At 27.2% G+C, this 17,069-nt stretch overlaps 1 protein-coding gene across 1 annotated transcript in view; it reads right to left on the bottom strand.

Moving 5' to 3' along the window:
- Window positions 1-17,069, bottom strand: part of LOC107449199 (voltage-dependent calcium channel type A subunit alpha-1) — a 349,547-nt gene that overhangs the window by 106,360 nt on the left and 226,118 nt on the right. The window contains exons 3-4 of the mRNA XM_043053258.2: window positions 9,975-10,181; window positions 1,192-1,297 (exon numbers count right to left, since the gene is read on the bottom strand). Of these exons, the coding sequence (XP_042909192.1) occupies window positions 1,192-1,297; window positions 9,975-10,181 (313 nt within the window). The remainder of the gene's footprint in view (window positions 1-1,191; window positions 1,298-9,974; window positions 10,182-17,069) is intronic.

The raw sequence follows: 17,069 nt of genomic DNA, 5'->3' as shown, positions 1-17,069 counted from the left end.
AGTTATGTAGGATTGGTTTGAAAACATAATAGGGATTTCCATTTTGTGAATCATAATGTTGATCATAAATATCTTAAAATAAAATTTGAATTAGGATTTTTACTTGTAATTGTTTATGAGCTACTATGGAATATTTATATAATATAGCGTTACATGCAACAAAAAGAGGGTAGTGGGTATGGTGAAGTATCACCTTTTTGTGATAAAAGAGGAGGAGGTGTCAAAAATATTGAAAAATATTTTGGATTTTGAAGAAGGAATATTGGGAAAAAAAAATATTATATATTGGCACATCACTCATGGCCGGCGCCTGAATCTCAAAAACCTCTAAAATGTAAAAGAAAAAGAAGTCTCTAAACATAATAGAATAAAAAATATATTTTTTTCCAGATTTAAATCTTATTTAATCTGATTCATTTGTAGGATGAAATTAAAAGAGCCATTCGTCTTCTAAATTAACAAGCACCTATTCTTACACTATTAAAAAGTGTCATAAATGTACAGTGCGTAAAAAAAAATAAGCTACCTCAAATAACTTTTGTTCTAATGATTGGATTTTCATGTATCTCAAATATGCTAATTAATTAGTCTGGACGATATTTCAAGTTATGAAATCATACAGAAAAACGTACTTCATCGAATTAAGCATACACTTTTTTTGAGGTTTATGATTCCTGACCCTCAAAATATAGAGAGTAACAGCAATCTGGGAAACATGGTCCCAATCAGGAGAACAGTTCAAAGCTGGGACCCATAACGTTAATTTTACTCATTGCGTATTTCGTCCTATGTCGAGAATTTTCTAAGCGAATTGAACATTCTTTGCAACAATAATAACAATAATAATAATAATAATTTTAATAACAATTAATAATTTTTTATTATTTCATTTAAAAAAAATAAGGAATATAAATCTTAACATCAGTTTAAAAAAGGTAATTTTGCATGGCAAACTACAAAATTTGAACGACATCGGTCAAATAGTACTTGAGAAATCGAACTTTTAATATAGGACTTCTTTAAAATAATAATAGGAATTTTCTTGCACACTGTACATCAAATGACTGTTAAATATTTCACAGAGTCCACCCCAAGAACAATCAAGACTTATTTGAAAGGAGATCGGTGACACAACATTGGGGGTGGTGGTCATTATAAAGTAGCCATTCAGTGAATCATGATTATACTTACAAGCTTTTGTGCCAGTGGAGTTCTGTCTTGCCTGGGCAAGTGTTCTTCTAAGGCCAAAACCACACAATTCGCTATGATGGTCAATAAAACCGCATACTCAAATGGAGTAAATATAAGTTAAGAATCATACATGAATAACATATACAAAATTCACATTTTAACAAAGTGACATTAACAGTAAAAACTAAAAAATCTCAATTAACGTTATAAATTAGATAATCAAAAAGGTTTCACAAAATACCTCCAAATTATCATCACCAAAAAGCATTATTTAATCGAAAAATTTTAGTTTTATTCACTATAATGCAAAATTTGAGTCTTCCATTGTAAATCGAGAAATAAAGGAGTTAAAAACTTTTTATCAACCACCAAGCATTTAATTTCCAACTAAAAATTTTTTTTTAATAAATTCAATTTAGTAATATAATGTCGAATAAATATTTGAAGATAAAATATTGTCAAGTTTAACACTAGAAAGACTGAAACTAGAAAGACTGACTTAGTATATATCTATATTGCCCATAAGCAGTCAAAATGACTGGATTGTAAAAGAATAAATAATGTGTAAAGAAATTTGTTTAAAATAAATTTTTAATATTTTGTATATTATTTACAGTTATATAACAAGTTATTAGTAAATATTAGCAATAAAAAATTACATGTTGTAAAAAAAGCCAAAAAATTCTAAGAAATTGTGTTATTATATACATCATTGCTTTTCTAATTAAAAAGCAGTTAAAATGACTTCCTTGGAAAATCTAGTGTTAAAGAAAAATGTTTCTATGATCCTACATGATTAAAAACTGCTTTACCTTCAAAAATATATAAAATGGAAATAACAGTTGTTTGATATGAGCAGTTGGACAGTTGTTTGATACAACTGTTAAAATTGGAAAGTTTGGAATTAGGAGGAGTAACTTTTAACAATGGAAGCGACAACTTTGTTATTGTGATCTACTAAAAACTGCTTACCACTTAAGGAGCTCATGTAACCAGTTTTGTTTAGATTTAAGCATAGTACTTAAAATTTTAATCTTCCAAAATGTTTTTTAGATTTTGAACGCATTACTTTTTCATTACTGCTGATGAAATAAAAAATACCTTAATAAAGGAAAATTATTTTAAAACTACATGCTAGAATATTAAAATTAGGATCATATTTGATAGAACAAAATAGTTTCTTTAACTCAAATTTTGATCTTAGCAGAAATTTTTAAACATAAAATATCCTTTCATTTTTTATTAGATAAAACTTTGCACCATAATTTTGATATTCTATTATATGTGCCATCGGGATATTTTTATAATAAGTAAAGATTTCGAAAGTTTAAAAAAAAAATCATGCATTGAGTATGCTTCTAGTATCTACGCATGTCTTCTAACTACTAAAAGAAAATTTTTCATAAAGAAATTATTTTTCTGCTGCTCCAAAATAATTTAAAGTAACATAATTTATATTATTTTTATAGTAATTTTAAAGTAACACGAAGTTTAGCTTAAAATACAAAATACCATCCACATTTCATTTATAAAACTGCCACATTTTATAATTGTTTTCAGAACTTATTAGAATGATATAACAGAAAGAGTAAGCTTCATTCCTTTCTAATACTAGAAGTATCATTTTACTCTTAAACGCCATAAGCAAAAATGATACACAGAATTAGAGACAACATTTTAATAAATATATTTTGAGAGACAGAATTTTATTTAAAATGATTCTCATAAGCAATTTTATTCAGTGTCAGTTGCAATAAAAATCTATGCCACTACTCCCCAAATAAAATAAAGACAAAAGTATCAAGCGAAGAATAAAGAAAATGTGTTATTTTGCAGTTTTGAAAAAAATCACTTTAGCTAAGTGCAAAAGTGAAGCAATAATATTAAATTAAGAGACAAAAATCGATGCCCCGAAGGAAGCTAAAAGGTTTCTAATTATGATTAACTCTTTTTTTAGAGATAGTATTGAAAATGAGCAGAAAATTTCTCTCTCCATTGCCTTAACATCTCAATCAGAAATATTGGAGTTCAGCAAGAAATACGTTAATATAGACATTTACGAGACGCACATGTTATTCATTAGAAACTTTAGAAAATTAAAAACAAATTTATTTAATCTATATTATATATTCTTGAAGGTTATTTAAAAATATATTTCACTACTATGGAGTAATACAGCCAGTTACAAATGTAATATTTTTAGACTTATGTAATGTAATATTTTTTGTACATTTACATTACAAATACATTACATTAATGTAAATGTAATAATTTTAGACTAAATTCTTAAATTGTAATTTTAAAAAAATCAAGCAGTGCTAATAAATTTTTTAAAAATAATTCGTCAAAATGACGCGGTGAAGTTTCGCTCTCTATTTCTTGTGCTCTTGATATTTCGGGGCTGGTGTGTTCGAAAGTAACGAGACAAAAAGATTGAAGCAATTTATTTCTTATGCAAGGGGTCTTGTTTATTTCTCAATCTATACACCAGGTGATAATGCCAGTCCATTTGTCTTGTGTTGAGAGATAGTTATATTTACACTAGATATCAGCACTCATCAAACATGTAAGCTAGATATTAACCCAAAAATTAAAAATGAGTCCATATATTGTATATACACTTTGTTTTATTTAATTTTCTTGAAAAAAACTTTTATGGCAGTTTTCTTTAAAATTATGCGATGATTAAGACGTTAATTCTTTTGAACAAAAACGAATTTTCCTCAAACGAAAACGATGACGGGTTAACGAAGAGGCTTTTAAGAATTACTTCATTTTTCATAGTTTAAGTTTCTGTCCAGTGTAAACTGGTTACTTAAGTTTCTTGAACTTTCATTCACTAAATTTATACTTAAATGTAAGACCAGTTTAAAGAAAAAATAAAAACTTATAGATTATAAGTAAAATATTTTAAGGCAGCTTTTATAAGATTATGATTGCCTGAAAGTAGATTCAGATATAAAATTAAATGATTTAAATGATTGAAAAAATATTAAATGGCTCAAAAAAATCCTTGAGTGTGGCGTTGAGAAAAAAATATTTCCTCTCAAATATTTAAAGTTTAGTCTGAAGATTCAATTCTTAAAAAATATATTCTTGGACATAAGTTTCATGAAAAGTTCAGCTTGTCCTTTTATTAATTGTATAAAATAAAAATCTAAATAGTTTCAAAATTGAATTCTGAGTCTTAAAAACGCTCTTTATATGCAAATATTTTATGTTTTGAATTTTCAATGAAGATGTTTCAAAACAGCATTATAATAAAATTGTGAGAGTAACATGAATATAAAATAGTGACACATCTTTTAAGTTTAGTGCTTTAAAGTAGCCATTATCTCGAAGTTTCTTACGATTGAAAAGTTACCAAAGAGTAGAGATAAGGAACGTATTTTCAAAAAGACTCCAGGGTCACTTTATCTAATCCAATTTTATTCAAACTTTATGTAACTCAATTTAAAAATTTAAAAGTGTAGTAGTTTTACTTCGGTTTTCCATGTTGTGTTATGTTTTTGTTTAGAAGATGTACTAAAGCGCCTTGATACCAAGTTTCACCCACATTCAAAATAAAATTTAGTAAATGGTTCCAAATATAAGTTGAAATACTTGAAGATATTTTGGAAAAGGGCATTGAAAAAAGTTTTTTTAAATATTAAATGACAAAATATTTGATAAAGAGACAAAGATTATAAGAAAAAAACTTGATAAAAATGTCTCTCATGGTAATTTTAACAAAATGAAACTTGAAACTGAAATATTCTTCAATGTTTTTAATTTTCTATATGTAATATATTAATCAGCATACCAGCAATATTTTTTTATTTTAGAAGAAGCATGTGAATATTGAAATTTTTTTTTATATCCAAACCATAATAATGTTTATAATTAAAAAAAAAGATGAATTTAATTGTAAACATTTAATGTTTACATTTAAAATGATTTTCCCATTTTTGATTTGAAATTTTTTTTTTTAAATCAAGAAATTGGAGCAACTTGAAATATGGACATGAATTACAACATGAAACTTACAAAAATTTACTAAAAGACATTGATAATTTCACAGATTTATTGCTGATAATAAATTTAAATTCAACATTGAGACAAAAGTATGGTGGAAATAACCGGAATGTGGTAAAATTTACCATGCTTCTGGCTCTAAGGGAATACCAAAAATCTCGGTAGTTTTTACCGAAGTGCTTTATTGATTTTGGAAAAATTAATAATAAGATATGGTTTTATAATATGCGATAAAATTTGGTAAATGTGTCGAAATTTGGTAAATTATCGTGATACTTTAGAGCATGACATAATAACCTCTATTTAGTTCAATTTACTTTTCAGCTTTGTATTTTTTACTAAACAAGAAATGTGTGGTTATAAGAAGTATTTTGATAACCAGAATTTCTGAATTATTTCCATATGAACCAAAAAATACCAAATAAATGTTTAAATACTGTATATTTTGTTTTTATTACTAGAATTATGTTGTTTTCTTTAGCAGAAATGTCATTAATATACAGTACGGTTATTTTATCAGAACTTTTTACTCCGTGTATTTTTTTTCATGAAAATAAACATTGCAATATTTTACAGAAGATAACAATATGCTTCATCAGTTATGAAAAGCATGAAAAACTAATCCAGTGAAATGTATTAAAAACATCGGTAGTATTATATACAAAAGTCAGCTTTTTATGAAAGGGTAAATTGAAAGGTTAAAAACACTCTTATGTATTTGAAATTTTATTGGCAGTTAATAAATTATGTTTTCCTGATGTAGTATTTAAAAAAAAATATCATTACAACAAGGGTTATTTTAAGAATTGATACTTTGCATCATTAAACGAGATATTCAAAAACTATAACTGGGATATAGATATGACAAATATTAATGAGTTCAGTTGAAAGGTTTATTAAAGGTGAAATCTGATCTCATTAATGGGGTTCTACCAATTGTATTGTGTATTTCCAGAGAAAAGTTGAAAAGATCTGTAACCAACATAACTTACAAATAATAATTGTTCACCTATGACACAAAATTGTACCTCAAGGATTTATAAGAGTTGTGAATACGCCTAAATTGACGTGTAACGAAAATTAGAAGGTGCCTTAAAATGTCTTTAAAAATATTTTCTTGTGCAAAAGAATTACAAAATCATCTCAAACTGATGTATTGAGATAAAAAAGTTGAAAACTGGCTGTCATTTTTTTTAAATAAAAAAACTGTTTATTAAATTTTATTTTAAACCCTTTTAATTTTGTTTCATACTATAAACATCTGTAATATTTGATAAAGTGTCCTCCTGAAGTTTTTTTCCAATAAGGAGCAAAACGCTGGCATTATCTTATAAACATCATGAACTTATTGTACATTTTGTACCTTGTGCACCATATAAGAACTTACGGATTTTCAAGTACTATGTAAACAAAAGCTTGCAAAGACTTTTATTTCACAGAAGAAATTAAAAAACAAAAATCGTAATAAAGACATTTTATATATAAGTTGTCTTAAGAAGTATAAAAAAAGGGGCAAAAAAAAAAACTCTCGATATTAGCAAAATATTATAAAACTATCGTTCTGTCTTTTAGAAAAAGAAAAATGAAAACTTTTCCAGAAGAAACTTTTTCCATAAGCTTCAGCATTAGTTTGAAAAAGAAAATCCAACAATATGAGAATTCTTAGCATTGTCAAGAATAGACCCCTAAAATAGTGCTTTTTTAGATAACCCATTATTTACCTATGACAGAGGGAAATATTAACAACAAAATGCACTCACACAGTGAAAGAAAAGAATTATTAAATAATTCTTCTCAGAGAAAGCTTCTAGAATGTTTAAAAATAATACTTGATGTGATTTATACGGAACAAAGTTATATCAACTATTTCTTTCAAGAGTGTGTATTCGAGATTGGAATTGGAAAGTTTTGTAGCTTTTTGCATGACATTTTGACACTGATAGCATTGAAGGGTGGCTTATAGTGTCATAAAATAAAAATTTTGATTTTGAAGAAACTTGTTTCTTCCATTTTATTTTATAGGATTTAAAATAAAACTAGTGACATAAAAGTGATAGTTTAAATCAAGTAAAAGATTTCTTATAAATAAGAGAAAGGATTCAATTTCTTTTATGTTAAATATATTTTTAACTTTTTTACTATCCAAAAAATAATCTTGCTCCTGATCACCAAAAATAGTGGCCACCATTTTACACGAAAATGGCGTCCCACTAAACTAAAACTCTAGGATAGTTGATGGTGATGTCAAGCCACTAGAATGTTATTTTACACTACTTGATGTAATGTAGCCGCCACCACCCACCGTATTTGTAATTTAGTACCACTAAAATTTAAAATTACATTAAGACATGTTACACATAAGAATCACTTAATTTTAAATTATACTCCCAAAAAATTACTTAATTCCAAAGATTTAGATGAATTTCAATAAGTAAAAGATTGAACAACAAAACTAAGTTATTTTTTGCACTGTTTAGTTTAGAAATACATTTATTTAAAGTTCTAATATTATTAATAAAATTTTAACTTATCCTATCTCCGAGAAAAGATAACAATACGATTTAAGTTAATATAATAGATTAGCTGTTTGTAAAGATAAGCTGTTTATATAATAGATTAGGTGACATAATTAATTTAATTTGATGTTTATTTCGCTTTGAATGTTTTCTAAAACAGATGTTGTTGATTGAAATAAAATTGTAGATGAGAGGTGAGAAGTAAAATTGCTCATCTCTCCCTATTGGTTAAAATACTTTGAACGTGTTTACCTCTTCACTTTCTCTGCCCTCATTTGGTGTTTAGAGTTTGAGGAAGGTTCTTGTTTTTAGAACTGAAAGTATAGTATGTCTATTTATGTTTTTTCATTTGTGCTTTATTTGCATTTTTTGCTTTAGTCTTCATTGCATGAAGTATACCTAATCCTTTGCAGGAAATTTTAAGTATACCAACTTTTTTTAAAGTTATTTTTATTTCTTGTTGCAATGGTAAAGTGCTAAAGTGGTATTTCACATTAGGTTTTACTAGTTAGAATTCAACATAATCAGTTCTTAAATTGGTTTTGAAAGCAATTAAAAGGAACAAAATGATTAAAAATATAAAAGTATTTCCAAAAAAAAATTAAGATTTTTAAGTGCTTTTATGGTAGCTTCAGAATGATTGGAGTCAAATCTAAGGATGTTAAATGAATAAAATAATTTCAAATATAATTTATTAAATATGAAAATCCAATAAAAGCAAAACTTAATTTAATAATCTTTTTCGCCTCTCAAACTTAGTAGTCAACATAAATTCCTTTTAAATGTCGTAGGCTGCCGTAAACGAAGTTATGAGTCTAAATGTTTTCATAAAACCGAATTGATTGCAAATAAAAGCAAACTTCGGCATTTGATAGACGAGTGAAATGATTTCAAAGGTCAAAAGTGAAAATTGAAATGATGAACGCATCGATTTGAATGAGTTTCGTCTAGCTTAAGCAAATATATGTTCTTTTCAATGCTTTTAAAAGATTTTGTTTGTAGACCGAATGAAATTTGAAAGTATTTAGCTTACAATTAGTGAGAAATTAAATCTAATCAAAATTTTGATGTAATAGGGACTTTATTTTACTTTTTAAGACGTAATAAAAACGTACGCTGTGAGAGATGCGCATTAAATGCAGCTATTTTATTATAATTGCTCAATTTTGCATGATTTCAATTGCATCAAAAACGTTAATCATAATTGTATTATGCTTTTCATATTCAACGTTGAGTGAAACATGTCGCATTTAATTGTTTTTAACAATATAATAATATTGAAAATAATACTGGGTCCTCCCCTCTTTAAAAGCTTCATTTGCTTTAGGAATATACAAATTAGAAATAACAGTCGACATGTTTCAAGTGCTCAAAAATGGGCAACTGTTTTCAGGACTTTCCAGACATTACTGAGAAGAAACAAAAGTGATTTGAATTATAAAACGTATAGTTGTAAACGAAAAACGAAAAGTGGAAAATAAAGATGAGAAACAAAACTGAAAAAATACAAAAATCAGAACAAGAAAAACCACATTAGTCCCAAAAACAAGATTTTGTTTTTATGCAAATCAGGATAAAATGAATTTCCACGAGCAATGGAGAGATGGTGAGGACAAGGAATCCCAAAGTTAACGAAGGAATCACAATTAGTTTTCACTTTGGTTTCTTCTTATTCACGTCTGGCTAGTCTTGAAAAAGGGCGCTTATTTTTGAGTGCTGGCAACATGTTGACTGTTATTTTCAATTTCTATAACATTGAAGCAAATGAAGTTTTTAATCAAGTAGCATCGTATTGCCTCAATTTCTTGGAATTAATTTTTTTATATTGCCGTCATTTTTCAGGGAGTCAAAAATGCTTATTTTTAATTAAATCAGTTAAAATCTACACTTGCCAGTTCAGAAATAAGTCAAGTGAAGTAGCCATTTAAGTATTTTTTTACAAAACAAGTAAATTTTAATATTAAAATACAATAATTTCAGGTACATTGTATTAAAAAGCTTGAAATTTATTTTTCATGTGTCAAATAAATGATTTATGTATGATTTTTGTTTACCGTGGAATTGTATTAAAAAAAGGAGTCACTGATATCTTTACATTTAAGCATCCTTATTGTAAATGTTGATAGTTTTATTTGCGGTTCATTTACTTTTAATTTAAAGTGCTTGTTCATATCATTGGATTACATTTCTGTGTTTTATAATCACTTTTCTCAATTTGAAATTGTTAAAAATGAAATGAAAAAAAAAGGATATGGCCACTCTATGATCCATTTAGTGTATTTCCTGAAGAAATTCTTTTCGGACAAGATGAAGAGTGAGGAGGGGCCTGGAGCTCCATCCGGTTGCTGGCCTCTCTTCTTCACCATCTCCCTACCTCCGCTGCTCAGCTTCTGTTCATCGTAGCTTCCTCCCCTCCTCTCACTAGTCGATTTGGCGGCTTCGGCCTGCAGCGCCCGCAACCTACAAAACAACAACATACTCATATAAGTCATCTTTGCATTCAAATTGAAAATTCAATGATGAAAAAATGCACTTTTTCTAATATAATTGCATAATTTAAAATGAGAAAAATAAAGAAATGAAACATAATAACTTCTGATCTAGTGGTTGGATTTGAACATTTAAAAAGACGATTTTAATAGTTCAAGGGCCTAACTTTATAAAAATGTTAATTAATTAGTTAAGACAACATTTAAAGTCATGGAATTAGGCGCGAAAACCTTCTACCTCTGATTAAACATTCATTTTTTTTCTCTCGCGGCTTAGGATTTTTTATTCTCAAAATATAAGAAGTTGCCGAAATCTGGAAAGTGTGATTGTAATAGTTTAAGCACGGGTAGTGGGAGAAATGTTTGACCATTAAATGTTGACCTATTTTTGTTCCAGTGTGTTCCTTTTTTGCGTATGTGGTCCTCTCAGAGAGGTATTAATTTTAAATTCAATCGATTAACTATTCAATCGATTACCTTCAAATTTCGTATTTTGTCGTTTGAAATTATGTACATTGAAATGGTACATAAATTTGTATAACTTTAAAATCAAAATATTTTGACCATGCATAAATTAGATAAAAAAATTAATTTAAAAATAATTTTTTGCGTAACTATCTTTGACAAACGAGTTTTCCAATTTGTGCAAAACATCTGTGATTTGCTTAAAGCTTTCGTAAGTTGAATTAACATTAGGGGTTTCCAGTCCTTCGATCAACTTATTGGCATATATTTAAGGGTTGCGGTTACTTCCCATATTTTGAAATTCAAGAATCCAAAGCAGTCAGAGAGAGAAAAAAATAGGTTTATTCAAAGAAGTGTTTTTTTTGTCTGATTTCGTAATTTTAAAATTCATATTTACTAAATAATCTGTATATTTAAGTATTGGGCCTCGAATCATTAAGCTTGAATTATAAGTACGGGATTATCCAATAACGAGATCAAAGTTTATTAAAAACTGATGTTTTTTTATTTTGCGCATAATGCAAGATGTCAGGAGTATTTTTCAAACATTGTAATATTTCAATAGGTGACAACTCTTATCACTAAGTTTGACCGATAAAAACGAAAATAGAAAAAACTAATTTTTAACTTGATGGACATGATTTCTTAAAAGTAGTGCACCGATCTAATATTTTTCATTTTATTTTATCACTGTTGTTGAAAAGCCGACACAACTGTAACTTTACGACTATCAATGTCTGCAGTCTTGTAATTTTGTACCAAATCCAGAAGACACGAGAACTCCTGGATCAAGCATTGCGAGAAATTTGCTTTCGTGGAAGACTTTTTGATGAAAATAACCCTCATTTGCGTTATATGGAGCGGAAAACCATGAAAACCTTTCGTTACATGATTCTGCTTCATTAGCAGTACAAGTTATGGAAAATAAAGTAAAAGAGTTTATTTGAATAAGTAAAAATTCTATTCTCAGTTTTAAGTTTGATAGATATCTTACAATTGTAAGTCTATGCTTCTTACTATATTAGGGGGAAACATATTTAGTTTCTATAACGGTATATCTTTACTTCGTAGCTTGAAAATTAAATTCTTATCCTGTGCAATTTTCATATTGTAAAATCTTCAAATTTATAAGTTTTGACTGTAAACTATTACAAACCAATGGACAAAGGAATCAATAATTACTCTTCAAATCATACAATTTACTCTTTTCCATTAAAAAAGATGTAATTTCTTGTTGTTTATTTCGATTACATTTAAAACTTTTGTATACATATGTGTACGGAGAAAAAAATTCTGGTAAAACTCCCGTACAGTATTGTAATGACATTCCTGGTAAAAAAAACATAATTCAAGTAATAAAACCCAAAATATACGGTACTTTTACAATACATTTGTAAATTTTCTGTTTATATAGTAATGGTTTATGGGGAACTCTGTTTTTCAAAATTGTGGTTCTTTTTATTACCATATATTTGTTAAAAAATACAAAACTGAAAAGTAAATTTAGCCGAATGCACGGTTTCTATGCCATGATCTAAGGTATCACTGCAAAATCAAAAATTTTACTACATTCACCAAACTTTATTTCATATCATTACCAGAGCTCTTCGGTAAAATATACAGATCTTCCTTGTGCTCCCAAAGAGCCAGAAACACAGTAAATTTTGTCGCGGTGTAGCATTTTGAATTTTACACTTCGATAATTTGTTTTCTAACCTTATTGTAGAATCACATCCTTTTTAAAATTGTACAAAAGCATGAATATTTGCAACGCGTATAAAAAAAATTATTCACGCACATTCACAAATGTTTGGTTTATTAAATATTTCATATAGATGAAATAGTTCATGATTAAACAAAAAAAAAGTCTTAATTTTTTCATGGTGGAGGCCATGATGATGACTTTATGCACGCTTTTGCGTGTCAACGATTTTGTTGCGCCCTTTGCATTTCAACATAAATAACTAAAAGTATTATTAGCTTCAAAATCTAGATTTAGCTAAACCACTATTTGCACGTCTGAATTAAACACTTTCATGAAATATTAAACGATAAGAATTCATTCATATTTCCCCAGAAATTAATGATAGCGAATGAAGAAAAAAATATAAACTATGGAAAAGAAAAAAATGCATTTAAATTTTCTCTAAAAAAATTGTTCCGAGGTACAGCAGTGGTATATTTCAGAATCACTTTGTATTTAGAGGTATGAGCTGAACTCTAGATTTGGTTTTTAAGCAACCTATTTTATCCTTAGTATTTAAAAATGAGTATAACACGTTAATTTTTTGGAATATTTGTATATATATATTTTTTAGTATACGTATTTTATTAATATTTAAAATAAGTCATAAACTTAAATACAAACTTAATTTTCGAGCTTTTTATATATTTCCTTATTTTTCTGCTGCTTGGAGATACATTGTGGGATCGATGGCTAATATTGATTTAAAAAAAAGTTTTAATAAGTTTTCTTTTTATTCATTGATGTAATCACCTTTTACCATGTATTGTGCAAACTTTTTCCTCTGAACTGATAAAAATCAATTTGTATTTGAACAAAATAGCTGGAGCTGGCACATCAAATCGAATTTTTAAGCTTTTTCTACCCTGTCAAAAACTTCCGTACACCAAAAATGGTAGCAACTGCTTAGCTCCAAAATGATATTTGGAAACTCCATAGATAACTCTTAGTTCTTGATATTTCACTACACCTGATATAGTGAAACATCAAGACAGTTGTTTTATACTTCTCGATATAAAGCAACTGCCACCATTTTTATAACACTAAAATTTCTAACTACAGTAAAGTATGATGCACATAAGAGTCACTAAGATTATTTTTAAGATACTATTCAAAGCAAGAAAATTTAAGTTTAGAATGCATACGCAAAATAATGCTTAAAATAAAATTAGTTTGTAAATCAAAATTAATAGAAAAGAGGGAATATTAAGATGAATCCAAATTAGGCTTAGCAGAGCAGAAGCAGATATTAATTATTCAATATAAAATCATTTAATGCAGTTCACAGAGACTTAAAAACTAAAAGATAACTATGCTTGTTACACAATTAAAAACATGCATACATGATTTAACGGGGAACTTTTGCTTCTGAAGATAAATATCAGCTTAGAAGACAACAAAAAACTCACGCCAATTCGTATTTGATGTAAACAATTTCGTTACAAAGTGCACTGTTATTGGTGTTTCCGGAAAAGAAAATAATTCCTGTATGGTGTGAATGAGCATGAACTTGAAGTAAGCTTTTCCCATTTTAAATATTTAGATTTAAATTACAACCGATTTCGTCTTAACTTGAAATAAAGTGTTCTTTTTCGGTTGCTCAACATCATATTTGTAAAGATGTTAAACAAGTTTTTACAGTGTATTTCGGCGGAAAACATATTCGATGCACTTAGATAAACACAGGACATGTTTTTAGTAGAAACTGTTGCGTCACCACTCTTATGTAACTTAAAAGGCATTCATTGTCGTATTTATCTGAAAGAGATTTCACTATGAATTAAAAAAATAAAACGGAACAAAATTAAGATTTTATTATTTACGGGAAAACAAGCTATTAAACGACTAGCTTTAAAATATCAAACCATAAACAACTAGCCATTAATATATTTAAACAACTTTGAAGGTCACAATGAACTAATAAATGACAAATGAGTATTGAAATACTAAAAAGCAACACTGTTTTCAATGGCCCTTAATATTTGCAAATTTTTTTGTTTGTGTTTAGTAATACTTTAAATGATGACTCACATTATCCACTTATTTTTACCCAAGCATATCTTCGATATTATCTTCATATGCACTAGCTAAGTTGAAACATTTTTTGAATAAATTATTTTTTTGTCTTTCTTTTTTTACTCCTAACTCTCTTTTGCTTTTTAGCCATAAAATATTAAAAAGGAAAAAAAAACAATCCCTAACTTTATTTTCTTTTTAGCTCAGCACTTAATTCTGGAAAGTTTGTTTTCGATTATCACATTAGCTTGTTTGACAAGTTATATAGAAATAGGGTAAAACAATACAAACACAAGGCTTGGGAGGTATATTTTGCCATAATGTCTAACTCTTAATTCAAACAATATGAAAAAAAAATCATTTTATTTTGAATGCACTCAAAAGAAGAAAAATTGAACAGGCTAGAATTTTTTTTATTATTTAAAATGAATTATATTAGTTTATTTAACTCGTAATCATCCAATCTCATGATTTAATAATTCAAGGATGTAAACAGTGGTAATATAAATATGACATCATTTTGCAACTAACAATAATATTAAATTAGCATGATTTTATAATCTATAATTACTTCAGCCAAGCAAAACGTTTGCCTCAAATCTTTATAAAAAGTAATTTTGCATGAATATGGAACTATACAGAATAAGATTTTAACTTTATTAAACTGTACACATTTTAACACTAGTTTTCATTAAAAAAAATCTGCTTCATATGATAGCAGTGAAAGTAATTGGACGTTAGTGGGTTAAAATAAATATAACTTTTTTTAAATGCTTAATCTAAGTTTTATTTAAAACGAACCATATATTTTATGATGTCGCTAATGCAAATTATAATATAAAAATAGGAAACGCGTATGAAAATTTACTTATAAAACATAATTTTTCCATGAGAACTACAATATTATATCAACTTTTGAAAATCTACTTTAGTTTGGTTCAACTTATGTCAAAATCATACTATACTCTGAAATGTTTAACTGAAACTTTTTATTTAAATTTATCACAAACAATTATTTAGAATTTAAGCATTTATTTAAATTATTTTGAGTATTTTTTTCTCCAGGCAGTAGGACAATAATATACTCAGTATAGGGAATAATACTACGACGAATGCTCACACAAGACGTACTAAACACAATTGTTACTACTTTAAGAATAGATGGAGTAGACTATGATGCCAAACGAGCACACTTAAGCTCATGGTAAAGTTTTTCTTAAATATTACGAATTCAAAGTTACAAAATTAAACCGAGGAAAGAAGCTAAGTCGGTGTCTAATTTAAATGTCAGAAAATAATAAGAAGTTATTATAAAAAAGTAACTAGAGTATCTTGGAACAATGCATTCTGTATTTATGTAAAAATTAAGATTTTCTCAAAACAATACACTATTTCTTATAAGCTTCAGATTTACTAAAAAGTTTCAGGCTATCTCTTAAGTTTCAGATTTACTATCTAATTTATTTATGCAAACTAATGATATAGCAGGTAAAGGAAATATCATTTATTTCTCTTTTTTTCTGGTGAAAAAAGATGAATAAATATTTAGAGTTTAGCATAGCCTCCACAAAAATTTCCAAGCCAGAAAATATCGACTCAATGAAACCTGAATGAAATGTATTGAAAAAAAACTTCCTATTGTATTAGCCGTACTCCAACTCAAAATTCTATTTTTTTCTTTCTTTTAAACTATCGCTATTTGATGACAATACCATCTGTTCATTTGATGATATTCAAAAGATAGAGCGAATGAAATTTTATCGAATATTTTTAGAAAGTTCTTCAGAGCTCTTTTAGCTTCAAATTCATTCACAGTATACAGAAGTGTTTCAAGAAGATAAATTTTGGTGATCAAAATATCTCAATTTATTTTCAATTGCTACCAGTCTAAACGAAATTTACTTTTTTAGTTTGTGACTTAAAAAAATTATGCAAAGAAATGAAATAATTTCTTGGTTTAGTATAAACCCTGTTAACTTTAAACGAAGTATGAACTATGTACTTTAAGGAGAAACTTTATTTATTAAGAAAATATTACATGTGAAAGCATATTTATTATATAAAAAAAGTTAATAATTTAAAATTTTAGAAAACAATGCTAAATTTGTAAGTTATTTCTCTATTCTATATTTTAACCATTTTTTAAAGTTACAAATAAAGATTAAATTAACTTTCTGAAAATTTATTAAAAGCTGTATTGAGAACTTTAGCTGTTTCAAGAAATGTATTAAGATATATGATTATTTTAAAATGTGCAAATAATTAAGCATAATTTTAAATGAGCATTTTAGAATTCTAAAAATTGAACCTAATTTTAAGTCATAATAGACGGCTTAAAGCTGTTTTGTTGGCAAAACGGTTTATATCTGTTTTTCATCCTATTAGGTTAAATTCTAGTTTTTCCCGTACAGTTTTGCTTACGGCACTATAACTCTATATTTTTCTACTCATTTTACGATACTTTCTTTACTTGATCCAATTTTTCTGCAATTATTTTATGATTTTGAACATCTCATAAGTAAAACTGCCATTCGACTTTTTTTTCAAACTGATACTCAACCTAATTCTAATATCTCTTAAAAAATTGTTTTAAAGTTAAGTTACCTAACATTTTAATACGGCTGGGAAACTATA

Source organism: Parasteatoda tepidariorum, chromosome 1, assembly GCF_043381705.1.
Source record: "Parasteatoda tepidariorum isolate YZ-2023 chromosome 1, CAS_Ptep_4.0, whole genome shotgun sequence".
Lineage (NCBI taxonomy): Eukaryota > Metazoa > Arthropoda > Arachnida > Araneae > Theridiidae > Parasteatoda > Parasteatoda tepidariorum.
Note: the sequence above shows the minus strand (reverse complement) of the source record. Positions and strands in the feature narration are given on the sequence as shown.